The sequence below is a fragment of the Geospiza fortis genome, unplaced genomic scaffold, assembly GCF_000277835.1.
Source record: "Geospiza fortis unplaced genomic scaffold, GeoFor_1.0 scaffold27, whole genome shotgun sequence".
Taxonomy (NCBI): Eukaryota; Metazoa; Chordata; class Aves; order Passeriformes; family Thraupidae; genus Geospiza; species Geospiza fortis.
Window position 1 is genome coordinate 1,766,442 of NW_005054329.1, and position 15,254 is coordinate 1,781,695.

At 52.7% G+C, this 15,254-nt stretch overlaps 1 protein-coding gene across 1 annotated transcript in view; it reads right to left on the reverse strand.

Annotated features, from left to right (window-relative positions):
• Positions 1-15,254, reverse strand: part of DAB2IP (DAB2 interacting protein) — a 106,473-nt gene that overhangs the window by 8,925 nt on the left and 82,294 nt on the right. Inside the window, exons 6-11 of the mRNA XM_031057272.1 lie at positions 8,957-9,101; positions 6,710-6,854; positions 3,510-3,746; positions 1,840-2,041; positions 1,502-1,680; positions 7-367 (exon numbers count right to left, since the gene is read on the reverse strand). Coding sequence (XP_030913132.1) covers positions 7-367; positions 1,502-1,680; positions 1,840-2,041; positions 3,510-3,746; positions 6,710-6,854; positions 8,957-9,101 — 1,269 coding nt within the window. The remainder of the gene's footprint in view (positions 1-6; positions 368-1,501; positions 1,681-1,839; positions 2,042-3,509; positions 3,747-6,709; positions 6,855-8,956; positions 9,102-15,254) is intronic.

Sequence of the window (15,254 nt, forward strand, 5' to 3'; positions counted from 1 at the left end):
GGGCGCGCTCTCGCCGCTCGGCGTGGTGGGGGTCTGGCCCACCCGGCGCACGGTGGCCATGCCCGTCACGCTGTTCTGCTGAGTCCGTGTGCTCCAAACGCCCTGCAACTGCCCCAGGGACGACTGACTGTCATTGAGCGAGTCGGCTGTGCCGGGCGCGTTGGCCCCGCTGTCCAAGAGCCGATTGTCCTGCAAGTCCACCATGGACAAACTCTTGCTGCCATTAGACATCTGCACGTCGGGCTCATTGGCCTCTGAGTAACTGGAACTTCGGGCAGGCGAGGGCTGGGCCCCAGCAGACCTTGTGACAAAAAACAAGTCCTTGTTTTCAGGGGTTGGAGATGGTAACCGTGTGAAATCTATCAGACTGCGGGGAAGTCAGTGCGTAAGAAGAGGAGAGGAAAACAAAACAAAAAAGAAGAGTTGTGAATGCTGCACTGGAGCAGGAAAACGAAATCACTCAGAAATCAGGGTGGCGCAGCTGTGTGGGACAGGGATGGGGACAGGGACAGGACCCAGCCCTGGCAGGAGCAGGGACAGGGTTGGCTCAGCCAGGGACAGCGTGAGGAGTGGGGAGGGTGCTGTGGAGCCCCAGGCTGGCCTGGGAACGGGCAGGTGAGGGCAGGTGAGTGAGGGCAGTGTGTGCACACAGGGCACGGCACTGTCACAAGGCTCAGGGACACACTCCTGGGCGCTGCTCTGCTCTGGGTCAGTGTGTGGCACCCTTCCTGCTTCCAAAGGCTGTCTCCATGCCAGTCCCATGTGCCTGCTCTGTACCTGGGCAGCAAGCTCCCGTGGGCACACTGGCAAGGATTTGGACAGCACAGAACACCGTGGGGACTGGATCCACACCAGGCCTCCCAGGTCAGTGAGTGCTCACACAGCAGAGCTAAAGCCTGGCAGCTGAAGGTTATCCCCCACTCCTGCTGCAATGCACATTCATGCAATATTGATTTCTTGGGGATAGGAAGAAAGAGCTTTGCAGTAGCTTCATGTGAATATTCTGCTGATCAAAGATGGTGCATTGTAAGCAAGTATTGGGGGGGAAGCATATTGTCAGAGATCCTCCATAGCACTGGATTTAAATAATTGCACCTCATGCTGGGAGGCACTAGAGATGAAAGCTCTGATTAGAGCAAGTCCAGTGCCATTGCTGCCTTTCATTCCTAATTAAACTGTTAAATATTATGCAGTTTCCACTTACAAACTATTTTACTAGCACAGTCTTTCCGTTTGTGTGGGCTCCATTTCATTTTCCACAAACAGAAATATTAGAGGTCTGCAAAAGCCTCATCCTCCCCATGAATGAAGCTCCTTACTTAATCAGGCCAAAAAGTATGTAGGTGACTGTGTCTGTGAATCACTGTTCAGCAGTGAACTACATCCAGCACCACTTCTGCAATGGGAGAGAGCGCGGTCAGTGGATCAGCTGCATCCTGTCCTGCCTGTCCCTGCCTGACTGTTCCGTGTGTCCCTGGGACAGGCCCCGCTGGTCTCTTACCCAGATAAGTCATTCTCTATGACCATTTTCTGCAGCCCTGCAGAGATGCTGTTGCCAGCACTGGGCGTGGAGGCGGCGTGCTCAGCCGTGACCGACACCTGCACGCAGGCCGGGTTACTGAGAGCGGCGTTGACGTCCCGCAGGATCCGGGGCAGAGGCCCCAGTTTGGTGGCAGTGCCCTGGGCAGAAAAGAGAGAACAATTACCACCACCATCTTGTGCTTTTTGCTAGAGAACTATGAGCTTTGCCAATTGCTGGAGAGTCTCTTCAGAGAATCACATGAACAACATTTTCTCCATTTCCCGCCCCCAAAGCTGTCCCTGCCATCCCCTGGATACCTGCTCCAGTTGGGAAATGACTTCCCAGAGTAGTGAGTGCAATGTGGACAGTTCCCGGCCCAGGTCAATGTAGCCCTCAAAGCCAGCTGTGTTTGAGATGGTTTCAGGATTGGAAATCTCCAGGAGAAATCTCTGCATGTTAGTCCATTCATGTTCCAGGAACTGATTCATAAAGGACATGTATTCCTCTTTGCTGCCAAACCTATTGAGAGAGCAACACAGATTTCAGCTAAATGAGGAAAAAAACTGCAGTCCATGGAAAGGGGAGGTACAACACAGCTAAGAACCTTCCTTTGACATCTCAACCCTTCCAAGCCTTTGGGATCCCTGGGCTGTGAGCAGGCACCTGGGACACCTCACTGACCGTGGAACCAAAATTAACCCCAGCCTGATCCAGCTAAGCCTTCATCAGTGTGGGATCTGCACATCAGGAACAAAGGTGAAAGCAGGAGAAACAAAGGAGTTCTTGGTAACCCAGTGTCTGACTGCTGGGTCAGGGCACAGCCTCCAGAAACAGGATCTGTCACTGGAAATCAAGATGCTGTCACAGCAATCACCCTCAGCTGACTGGAACCCAGTGACAGATGGGGGCAGGAATCCTGCACTCTCCAGCAATGCCAGCACAACTGCTCTGGCATCACCCTGGAGAGCCCCCCCTGCAGCTGGGCCAGCCCCATTGTCCCCTCAGGCTTCCTGCCACCTCCTTCTGCCCTCCAAGCTCTTCACCCTCAGTATTTTGTCTGATTTAGAGCAGAACAGAGAGGGCCTCGTGGTTGGACTGTCCGAGCAGCAGCTGGTGCTGTGCCAGCGGTTCCATGGGACAGGCTTGGCCCAGTGCCATGCACAGGACAGCTTGGCTTGATCACTTCAGCTTGACTAATGTCAGCTTTAGTTAAAGAGCCTTTCCTGCAAAGTGCTGGAAATATGAAAACCCTTTAGTTAGGGATTGGTCAGGAGTACAGAGAATTTCTGTCATCTAGTGTAACACACTTGTACATCTCCTGCTGGTGTCCACAGGCGCGTCTGTGCATTGCTGACTTTGAGTGTGAGCACTAAGCCAGTTTCCAGATCTAAGAAGCTTTAGATAGAAACTGTCCATTCATGTTTCAGAAAGCTCATCATTTTGTTATCAGAGCTCAGGATAAGTAGCTCAGAGCTACAGCCAGTGGAAAGATTTTCAGAAATCTCTTGCTTTGTTTCCATCAAACCAATGGGCTTAGTTAGAAATTGATGGTGTCTCTGTTCTCAGGCCTTCCCAGTTCAATCAGCTGCATTTTAATAGCAGGGAAGGTCCCAGAGCTCAAAAGAGGGATGGAACAGTTCCTGAGCTGAGCACATCACTGCGGCTGATCAGGTTCTGGTCCTGCATCTGCAGGACACCACAGGACAAAGGCCCCACTGCCACCCCACTGCTTGTCCATGTGGTCAAAACAGCCTGTTTTCCTGCTCATAAAACATGTCCTGTTTTGGAAACTTGAATGATCTCCCTGACCTGACAGTGAGGGAACAAGTCCCAGAGAGATGTGGGGAAAAAGCCAACAGGAAGCAAACAGGCCCTTTCCAGCAAGGAAAGGAGTGGCCAAGTGTGGGACTCTGTGCTGGCGCTGTGGCCCTGCCCACGCAGCCGGAGGTTCTGTGCCCTCCCCAGCCCTGCCCACAGCCTGGCTTACTTGGCAAAGTTGGCGAGGTTCTGGGTGACCTTGGCGATGAGGGTCAAAGTGCGCGCGGTGCGGTCGTCGGGGTACTCCTGGAGCAGGCTGAACAGGGACGGGGACATGATGGCCGGGCACAGGAAGCGCAGGAACAGGGAGGCGCTGATCAGCCGCTCGCTGATGTCGGGGCGGCCTCGGTTGCTGCACTCCTGTCTCCACGAGGCAAAAACTTCTTTGAGCTCTCTTGGGAAGACACTGAAATGACATAAGGACAGGCAGTGTCTGTCAGGGTTGGAGTGTCAGGAGTCTCAAACCACCTAGGGGAAAAAGCAAAGCTGCTTTATAAAGTTGTGAGAGAAGCAGCTTCTATTGGACCTTACGCTGGATGCCAAGATCCCAGAAAACTGGGGACACTGGGATATGAAACAAACTGTGCACAGAAGCTCTTCAGGACTCAGTGGCTGTGCCATGGGGTACTCTGAGCTTGAGGAAGCTTAGCCAGCAGGAAGAGCATCTCCTGAAGAATCACCAGCAGCTCTGGAATCTCTGGCACAGCTGGAGCTTGCAGGGGGAGCTGTGGAAACTGTAATACTCCTGTTCAAGCACCTGGATCAAATCCCACTGTGCCTAGTACAAACACAGAGCCCCACCGGAGTTACTCCAGCCTTGTAGCTGCACAGACCTCAGCCTGCCTTTCCCGGATGCCAGAATTCCCTGGGGGCCAGCAGACGCTCACTGCAGCAGCCCTTATCTCTGGAGAGCTGCTGCCTGTTCCCGCTCGGCCCTCCCCAGCTCCCACCTTATCCTGTTCCCAGCATGTGTTATTTATTCAGCTGGAGACTCCCACCCGGAAGCGGGCTGGCACTGGGCTGGCCACTGGTCCCAGTGTCCCTGGCACACAGATCCCAGCGCCCTGGCCAGGAACCACTGTCCTTGTGTCACACCCAGAGCTGCTCCTTGACAGTGGGGGTACCACAGCAACTGAGTGGGGTCGGGCTCCATTCCAGGCCATCTGACCTTGTGAAACAGCGATGACATTCCATGGAAGCGCCTGGAAAATGCTGCCATCCTGTTCAGCTTCTGCTCTGTGCTACCTTCACACTTTCACCCCCGTAAGCTTTTTTACCCTGAGCTCTACAAATAACATTAGCCAATGTCTTTGGCTGGATAAATTCTCCTCTGTCTTTCGCTTGATCCACACAATTGGACAAAACCCTTTCACTTCATGGTATTTGCCCAGAAACAGGAGAATCCTTTAAGCAATTTGAGGCTTGAATGATCAGGACAGGTTGTGCAGTGACTGGAGAGCAACCCCTGAAATGCAGCACCCGCATGTTCCTATCACAGGCTGGAGCCCTGGAAGTTTAATTGTGTCACAGCGGATGGAATCCGGATCGTTGGCTTTATGTGACAAATGGGCCCGTAATTCATTACCCAACTTCCCAGTGACGAGCTTCCACATGCTGAAATTCTGCTTACACTGAAACTTTCCAGATGTCCAAATTATGTCATAATTATAACAATTTTCAGTTATTGTGAACCTCTTTCCTCTCCCTGACTCTCTGCACAGATGAGCACACCCTCTCCAGTGCTCTATTTAAAGCGGGATCGTTGGCTCTTGGGATACCTTGGCCAATCCCAACACTCATCAGCCCAATTAATCCCCAAGAACTGCTGAGCTCAAAGGACTCAGGGGGAACCACTCAGAGCAGCAGCTCAGCTGCTCCAGCCTTCCTTGGAAAGGCAGGATGAGAGGAGCAAACTTCCCGTGCATTCCTAACTTTCCCTGGGTCACTTTTCAAGCCTATTTTTAGAGTGACCTTTGAGTGCTGCTTTGGATATTTTTAGGAAGACATTAATTCAAACCATTATGATCCACTGCTGACTAGAAGTGGTGAATCCCTCCTGGGAGGGCAGGTAAACGCCATTCCTGAGCCAGAGTTATTAGTTGGCCAAGGATAAGGAATAGGATGCCTGTAAAAAACCTGCCCTTTGTGTACCTGTGGTAGATAATGGCAGCCTTAGCAAGCCTCTTGCTCCTTGCTCTCCCCCTGAGCAGGATCAGTTCCCTTCCTGGCTTCCAGGGGGGCACACTCAGTATCTTGGGAGATTATTTATAATAAGTTTTCTGACCTCAACACAACGGCTAGGAGAGGAGAGAAAACAAGAAATCCTTGTTATCAAAGACCTCCTTCCTCCAATATTATCCCTTGTTGACGCCTTGCCACAACAGTGTTGCTACTAAATACATTAATAAAAACTAAGCCCAGATTTTAAGCAGAAAGGCTGGAAATCCAGCAGTGAGACAAAAATGCTCCTTCTCTCATGATAAGGACCAAAAACTCTGGGTATGCTAGCAAAAAGCAGAAAGAAAATAGTTCTATTTCTCCAAGTAAAGAGAGTCCCAAGTCCATCTTTTTCCCCTTTGAGGTCACCTCTGCAGGCAGCAGCTGTCACAGACCCAGGGACTCTTGGCTCCCAGCACAGCTGTGCCCAACAGCCACCTCCTCAGCAGGATCCAGTGCCTCACACCAGCCCATGTGGGATATTCGGGCCTGTCCCAACCAGTTGCAAGAACCTTCACCCTGAGAACAAACAACTGGGAAATGCCTCCAGCTGCATACCAGGCCTTGGGCCAAGGAGGCAAAGGGCTCCCATCACCCAGCAACCGCCCAGGGCTGGGAGAGACAGGGGTTAACCCAGAGGAATGTGGGACGCTGAGCCAAGCAGGGAGAACAGCATCCTCCTCCCAGCTCCAGCACTCTGCAACCAGAGAACATCTGCCCAAGCAAAAGCTGGGGCAGCTCCTCACAGGTGCCACAGCCCCTGCCTGCTGCAGGATTTCCGAGCTTTGCTGGATGCTCCCGGAGGTGTAGATCTGTCAGTCCCCTCCAGATTGACTTGTTCCATGGGTGGAAGATCCAGGACATGCATCTCTGCCTTTTATTCCAGAATTTCATACACATTTGGCATCAAGTACCTCTGAATCAATCCCACTTGGTGTTCCTTGCCTCCACTGCCCTGTGCCTGTGCCCCAGTGACCCTGGCACCTCTGAAAACAAGGGTGCCAGAGAATCTGGGAGGGTGCCACATCCCCAGAGCAGATACTCCAAACTCTGGCAGCTCCCCCTCCACAGCTCTGCCAGAGCCATGGACAGGTCCCAGCACTTGCAGACACAGCACTCCAGAGGAGGGAGTGCCACTCCCGGGATACCCACCAGTAGGAGTTGATGATCTTGCAGAAGGCCAACTCACAGCACATCTTCAGGTTGCCCTGATGTTCGGGGAGGTCCGAAGATGAACATTTGCTGGGATCCACCTCACAATTTTCATCTGATTCATACAGTGCCTTGATGAACTCCCCTGTAAAACAGAGTTGGTGATGGGTTTGGAGACATGAGAAGTGCAGCCTTCAAGCAGCTCCATTCCTAAGTGCCTGAGCAGGCCCTGGCACCCCATCACACTGGGGGAAGACAAGAGGGATACAAGAGCACGTGGTGGCCCCTGGGGCAGCTCTCTGGCTCTCCATGTCTCCACGAGGACCCAGGAGAGCCCAGCAGCTCCTTGGGAGCTCATACCCAGCACAGCTCACCCAGCACATCCCATCCCTGTTCCCAGCTGGCAGAGCTGTCCCTGTGGCTCTGGGATATTACATCAGGGCTGCACTGCCCAGCACCTGCCTGAGCCCCTTGCACCAGCTCCAGAGATGCTCCCTCGGGCTAATCCAGGAGGAAGGATGCTGGCAGGCCCTGTAATTATTGGTAGCACAGCCTGCTCCTGCAGCCTGTGCCCTGGTGCTGACAAACCACTGTGATTCACAGGAGAAATAGGTAATTAAAGGAAAGAAACAAATTACTTGGCTTATTTTGAGCTGAACATCACATAAAATGAAATTAAAATATTTCCTTGAATGTTCCTGTGCTCCTCTGCTGCCTGGCTGCTCCTCCTCACCTTTGCAGAGGCTGACACTGAGCTGCTCCACCAGCTTCTGCTCTTGTGCCACCTTTCACCCCAAGGTACCTGGGCACAGCCCCTGCACTCAGGGCTGGGGGCTCAGTCCTTCATCCCAGCAGTGACTGGGGAGATTGGGGACAGGGTGACAGGGATGAGGAGGCAGCATTTAGCTTGGGTGACATTCTGGGAGAATGGTTTGCTTTGGTTTTCTTCTAATTCCCAACTGTCTTGGATTTTCCCATTCTGTTTTTTCCCCACTCCAATCTGCATTCCTTCCCTATTGCCAAAACAAATTTTAATTACACACTGGAGAGCCTCTCCAGAGTATTTTCAGCTCTGCCAGGGAGCTCTGGAGCTGCTCTGCTCGCCTGCAGGTGATGCCTGCTGTTCTTCCCTAGCCCCATCACCCACTCCATGGTTCCAAGGACAGTGCCACGCTGCCCTGGGGCACCTTGTGACATGCAGGTGATTCATCTCCCTGGGAGAAGGTCACTCAGAACCTGCACCCCACAGTGAGCAGGAACCCCAGGCTCCTCCTGCATGAGATGGAACTGGCCTGGCAGCACTGAGCCCCCAAAAGGGAATATTTCAAAATTCTCTGATATCATTAATCTCCTGGCTTTTGAGAATTTTTATGAGTAATCTACTTACAGACTTGCCTTCAACCAGAAAGCATTACAAGGCAGAAATAAGTAATATTTCTTTTGCTATTCTTGTGGGCTCTCTGCCTGAATTTGCTCAATTATTTCCCTTTCCTCAAGGTTTTCATTATTATTATTATTCTCTCAATAAAGTATTTATGCTTCTCTGCTCCTTGCTAAAATTATACAAATCCACTAGCAGGAACCCAACATGCTGAAAAATTAACACCTCAATAGAGACTCTGCTCATCCTGCCCTGGGATGTGGATCCAATGGAAGCTCACAGAGCTTCCAAGGCAGCCTCTCCCCATCCTCGTGCTGTGTTCCCTGCATGCAGCAATTCCTTCCTGACCTGCCCAGAAGCAGAAGCTTCTAATTATTTTCATTTGCATCAAGAGAAGTATTTTTGGAGCCATAAACAGAGCCAGCACTTGGAAAAAAAAACCACCAGGAGGGTTCCCAGTGCTGGATGCTCCGGGAGGCATCACTGCGACTGGGGAGATCTCATCTGACTCGGGAGCGCTGCAGGAGCCGGGCACGTCTCTGGTGGGGCTGCAGGGGGGGAGATTCAATCAGCCCCTGACAGCCAGGGCTGAGACAGGAGCCTGGCAGGCAGCAGAATCCCTTCCAACATCCACTGCTGATCTGCTCTGAAAGCAGATGAAGGTGCCAGCTCTGCAGTCACCTTCACCTGGCACAGGGAGCTGCCCACTGCGGCCACGGCCGTGTCCAGGCTTGGACCTGCTGCCAGGGAAACCCTCCAGCAGGAAAATGCTGAGGGCTCTGATGGCCATCAGGGCTCAGCTGACATCCCCACCATGCAGCCTGGAGAACTCCTCTGGGCGAGACCTGCCAATGCTCTGTACGTACCTAAGGCATCTTGTAAGTATTTCTGCCCCACCAGCTTCAGGTATTCTTCGATTGCTTTGGTGGCCAGTGTGTTCTCCCTGAAAATGAGATGCTCATTCTCACCACAGCGATCAACTTCAGACATCATCAGGTCAGTCAAGAAATCCTGGAAAGCAAAGCCCATGGTGGGTCACCACGCACTGACATTGGTTCCACAGAGCTGCAGCTCCCCAGCCCCGAGAGGTCCCACCTTTGTGAGCCACCCGAGGGACTGGAGGTGCTGCAGGTCATCCTGTGTGAACACTGCCTCACCACCTGCCCAAACTTCCTCAGAAACAAGGAGAAATAAATCTCTGGAGAGCCTCAACTCTTGCAGCCCAACAATTACTCATCCCAGACCTGCAACTGCCTCTCCATCAGTGCTGCTCTTTGGCTGCTCTCGTGTCAGCCTCACATTCTGTGGGCAGAATCTTTTCTCCCCTGTTAAATATGGCTGTGTTTGGTGTCCAACTGCACTGGCTGCAAACCAGGGCCATGCTCCAATGTTGTGAGTTGTGCCCAGTTAATGGCTGAGACACAAGCCTTAGATATGCACTGAGATACTCAAATTTCCAATTTCCTCCCTATTCATGGAGATAAACAGCATTGACAGTGCCCATTTTGGACACGTTCTTGTTCTGGTGTGCACACGACCAAATCCATGGGATGTGATAATCCCCTGTGCTGCAGAGCAATGGAAGGGGTGAGCAGGAGCAGTCCCTGACAGCTGCCCCTGCATCAGTCTGGCCTCAACTGCAAATTCCAGAGGAAAAACAGCATTTTAGAGTGAGCTCCAGATCTGCTTCAGCCACAGCACTCACTGAGCAGGGGGTCAGGAGCTCCTGGGCACGCACTGATCCGAGTGTGCTGCAGCCAGGCCTGATCCAGGAGGAATGCCAGGCACCTGCTAATGCTGATACATGTTCTCTGCACTGCTCATGGACAGAGCAGCTCTGCCCAGCTCCTCCTCCTCATTGCACCAGGTGCTGAGGTGTCACCACTCACCTGAGTGACAGTGGACAGAGGCCACTGGCACTGGCAAATCCCCGCATTAACCCTCTGACTGCCTCCCATGTAGGAGACAGAGAAATGATCACACACACATTCATTCACCTCCACAACCAAGGGCACCTTCTTAAACTCCTTCCCATTAAAACAACATCATCTGCTCAGTAATAACCTTCCCTAAGAAATTCTTCATTTCCCCTGAGGGTCACAGCTCGTTCCTGGCAGGGGCAGCAGGAGCACCCCAGGCTGCCACACAGTGTCCCAGGTCCTGTCCCTGATGTCCCCAAGCACAGCAGAGCTGCTGTGGTGCAGCCTGTGCAACCCACACTGGGGAGAGGGGACATCAGGTCGTACTCCCTGCCAGTGGCTGGGTGGGAGCTTTGCACCAGATGCAACTCGCTCTGTTTCATTTTTAACACGGACATCTCTGCATTGAAAGTTTAATCAAGCCTCAACAAACAGCTTTCCCTGAACCCAGGAGGCCCAAATAAGTTAATCCACAGACCCTCCATCACTGTGCTCCTGTCCCAGGCAAAGGCAAACCCTGGGGCAGGCAGGTACATCCCTGTGTAAGAGCACAGAGGAGGGGATGAGACATCTCTGCAGTACCCAAGGATCCACTGCTCCCACCTTCCACAACACTCTGACTGGGACCAACACACTGCCTTGACCTTCCCCAAGACCCTCCAGAAAAGCCAGAGGAGGAGCTTTGGGATTAAAAAAAACCACTTCCATTATTTCTTTAGCCAGAAGATGCCCTTCCTCAAATCCTGCTACGTCTGCAGTGCTCTGGCAGCTGCAGAGGCAAAAATCCCTCCTGGAAGCAAAGCACGTGCCTCCCTCTGCTATTTTCTCTCATTTTGCCCTTTTTATCAGCCAAGCTGGAATGAAACTTTAAACCCTGCTCAAATCCCGTTAGCTGCTATCTGGGTAACTCTATCACCTTTATCTTCCCGGGGCTCTCCCAGGGTACGTTTCAATTCCAAGCCACCGCTCAGGCTGACACAAGGTGCTGATTCTTAATTAGCAGCCGCTGACCTTGGCTTTGCTTGATTCTCTTTCCTGTCACTTTCCCAACATACTAATTATCTCAGGAACACTGAGTTTTACAGCGTCTCTTAGCCAAGTGTTTGCTTTTCCCCTCTTGTCAGCTGAGCACTGGCTGCTGAGTCCTGCAAACCCAGGGCCAAGTGGGAGCCAGAGTTAATGTGAATTTGGGTGACTTGGGCTGATCTACAGAATTCACTAGAATATAAAATGAGGCAAGATTCCATGGCAGGACTCAACACAAAGCCAGAAAAGATCCCCTGGAAATCTCTGCTGCTGTTACTATTCCCTATGGAGCATCTGCAGCTCAGCAGCTGGGAAAAGGACCCCTTGTCTCCCAAGTGGAAAGGAAAGCTGCTGAAGTGCCAGAGAATACCATTATGGCGCAGCACCTAAAGCTGAGCAGTAACACTGCAGAATCTGGCCTCCCAACTGAGCAGGGAAGGAGGGGGGAGCCAGGACACTCAGCAGCATCCCAGGGGTCAGGATCCTCCCTGTCCCTGCAGGTCTGGGCTGCAGAGCCGTCCAGCCAGGCTGTAGGAGCTGCCCTGGGATGTGTCGGGGGTCACAGTTCCCCCAGGCAGCATCCCTGGGTGAGCTCCTGGGCAGCTCCATGAGCCCTGGGAAGGGTCACTTCCCATGCATCCTGCCATCCCTGGCCCTGCCACTGGCCAGACCTTCACTTCTTCCCTCCACAGAAAAGCCACATCAGCTCTGGATCGCACTTCTGCTATCTCTGCCCTAAGTACTCCAGCAGCCAGCACTCAGAAGACACAAATGGAATGCAAATACTTGTGGAATCCCTCCGGGGGCCTCACTCACCCACATACAAGGTCCTGAATAAAATGCAATAACTAAAGCCAATAAAACTCCCTGTTTCTGAGCAGCAGAGATCAGCAGGGGGTTGTTTTCAGTTAGGGCCCCTGGCAATGGAAGAAAATAAGATGCTTTATTTCATTACATCAGAGTCGAGAGGGGAAGGAAGAGGTCTACAGTCAAAATTAAGGGCTCTGGCAGTGTTCTTCAGGCTTGTTCCCATGTTTATTTTAAGGCTTTTTGCTTCAGACTGGACGGATCTGAACCTGTGCGACCCCAGTCACTGCATATATGCTGATAAAGAAGAGCAATTCATAAGTAAATAAATTCAGAGCATGACAGCACAAGGCTGCACTGGTCTCCACTTTGCACATAAACCAGCCTGTGCTATTCCAAGGCAGCTCCTCCCTGGCAGGGCTGTGGTGGGAGCAGGAGCACTGCCAAGGGAGCCAACAAGCAACACAAGTCTTATAGGACGTGTCCTGTCCAAATCCAGGAAGGATTCTGCACTTTGCCAGCCCAGGAAGGTCCTCCCAGCCCAGCCTCTCTGGGATGTGTCCAGAGCTGGAGCACGTGGGGTGCCAGGGGGCTGAGGAGCCCCAGGGCCCTGCACTGCCCGTGGTGCTCACACACCCTCTGGGATGGAGCTGATCACTCCTGCTATTGTAACTGACTGATGGGCAGATTGACTTGGAAATAACAGGGTTCTCCAAATCACAAGCCTGATTAATAGGATTGACTTAACCTTAAGAGGATTGAATTGATAAAGGTAATAAGATTATTGCTTATTTCAAAGACTAGCTCAGAGTCCAGCTGGGCCCTCATGCAAAGGTGAAAACCACCAGTGGCCGGTAGGGCTGTAGGTTTCAGGTGCAGGAGCACTGGGACACACCCACGGGGGAGGGAACTGCGGCACAGGAGGCTGAGGAGGAGGGAAAGGAGAGCGGCAGAGGGGCAGCAGCTGGGTCCTGGACAGATGCTGTCAAACCAAGGACCCCAACCCCAAGTTCTCAACTCTTCCATCACACAGCTCCTCTGAGGATCTGCTCCAGACACTTCTCTGCCAGGAAAAAGAGCGATGTTCCCTCCTTCGAACCCTGGAACTCATCCCATGGCACTTTTGGCCTTTTCTAATTCTCCTTGGGAAAAGGTGAATGGCAGTGTGAGGGTTAACTCACAGCAATCTGTGTCCATCACCTTGCTCAGGGAAATAAGCACACCTGAGGGATACAACACTGACACACCCAGTAACCTCTCATGTCCCTGCCTGAGCCCTGTGGGGAGTCTGCAGGTCCCAGAGCCCTGACCCGGCCCTGGCTCTGCCCCTGGAATGTGGGGTTCCAGCAGATCCCCACGTGGGGAGCAGCTACATCTGCTCAGCTGAGGCACATCCTCACAGCACAAACAAACAGGGACACATGTTTATTCCTCACTCCATTCCCAGCACCATAAATATTTATTTCCAGTGAGCAGCTGGTTAGTTAGAGCTTTGTCTAATGCTGGGTTTCATCTGCCAGTGCTCTGGACAACAGAAGTTTTTTGTATATTTATGGTCATGAACTGAGCTCTGGGAGCTCTAAGACAGCCCTGAAACAAATCTAAGCATGGGAAATATTCTGGAAGCATCAAAAGTCCTTTGGGAAGGATGCAGCCACCTACCCACAACCACATCACAGGGGCCACATCAAGCTCTGTAAGGCAGAACTGAGCACTCCTGGTAACTCCAACCCTGGCAGCAGAACTGCTTTAAGTCTTTGTGTCTTTCGTCTGAGAGCTGTAAAACATGTGAGTATCACTGGGCATCTCCTCATCCTTGCAGGGAACAAACACTGCATCAGTGCTCTCACTAGGAAGGTGAAAACAGGTAACAAATTAAGGACTGAGCTGGGAGGCCACATCTCCTTCAGCCACCAAATATCCCTCTTTCATATCCCTCTTGTAGCCTTTCTTGCCATAAGAGACAGGGGACATCTGTGTACGCCAAGAGCTGATGGATGTCTGTCAGATTTTCCAGCGGGCTGGGCCAGCTCCCTCCCCCCTGAGTGGCTGCCCTCAGAACCTTATCAGAACCTTATCAAACCCTCTTCCCCCCCCCCACCCACTGCCCTGGCAGCGGCTCAGGGCTTTCCAGGCTGCCCCGTGCACACCAACCCAGCACTGCAGGGATGAAGTTCTTCCCTTTTCCACACAGAGATCAAGGGAAGCACGGACTTTGACTCCAGAGGGGACTCTCCTTTCATGCTCCACTTTTTAACCTACTCTGATACAGCTACAGCCCAGCAAGAAGCAGAGATTTAGGGAAAAAAAATTCAAGCTACAGCCCTTGTCCCTCTTCCACCTGCAGCCCCAGGTGTTCCTGCCCCCCTGGCAGGAGAGACGCTGGGTTTAGCAGCTCCAGGTAACCACACCTGGCTGGCAGGGTGTCCCTCGGTGGCTGTGGGTAGGGATGGCCCTGCCTCCCCAGGGACACCGGCGGCTGGGACCTGGCTGTGTCTGGCACGTGGCACCATCACTCCTCTCCCGTGGCACCTCTCCTGCCCCAGCTCCGGGCACACACACGGCCCCATCCCGGCCTCATTAAGGGATTACCCCCTATTTACAGCAAATCGCTGCAGGAAAACACGGCCCGAAAGAGCCCAACAGCAATTAGCTGCTAACGAGTCTTCCAAGATAATCTACTGGACACTTGTGTCACAGCTCGTAATTGCTGCTTCAGCCCAGCTACAGCAGCCAAGAGCCACAAAACCCCTTTATCAGAGAAATCAATCAGTGGCTGCCGATGGCCACGGCCGCAGGGCAGGGAGGGTTTTGAAGGGCTCACTGGGAAGGCTCCTGGTGATGCACGAGGATGAGGAACCCACCTCTAGCCCAGGCAAGCTTCTGAGAGTCACCAGGGGACAGAGGCCTGGAGAAGGGGGGTCCCTGCCCTGCTGTGCCTCACTCAGGGGTCAGGGTGCTGGGGCAGCCAGGGGAGCTCTCCTGAGGGGTACTGGGGTGCACTCACATCCCCCAGGCAGGGCTGAGGGGTGCTTTCTTCTCTCATTCATTATTTCTCTACCGTTCTGCTGCTTTCCCCTCTCCCTGCTTGTCCAGCCCAGGCTGCAGCCCCTGGTTCCCATGCTCCAATAACTCCTGTTGCTCTGACAGCTCCCCAAACCCTGTGCTAATGCTGATGGCAGATGACAGGCAGCGAAAGCAGAAGCTCCATTTTAGGGGAAAAGTCATCAAGTCTGTTTACTGTTTGCTGTGTCCCCTGAGTAAAGCCTCTGGGATCTCAAGCACTGATGCAGACACATGTCTGGAAACACACTTGCTCCCTCTGGAGCCTCTCCAGTACTGAGAGGCAAAGGAAAAAGGCTGGAGCAGTGACAACCACTCTCAGCCATGCCCACACACGATCCATGGTGAT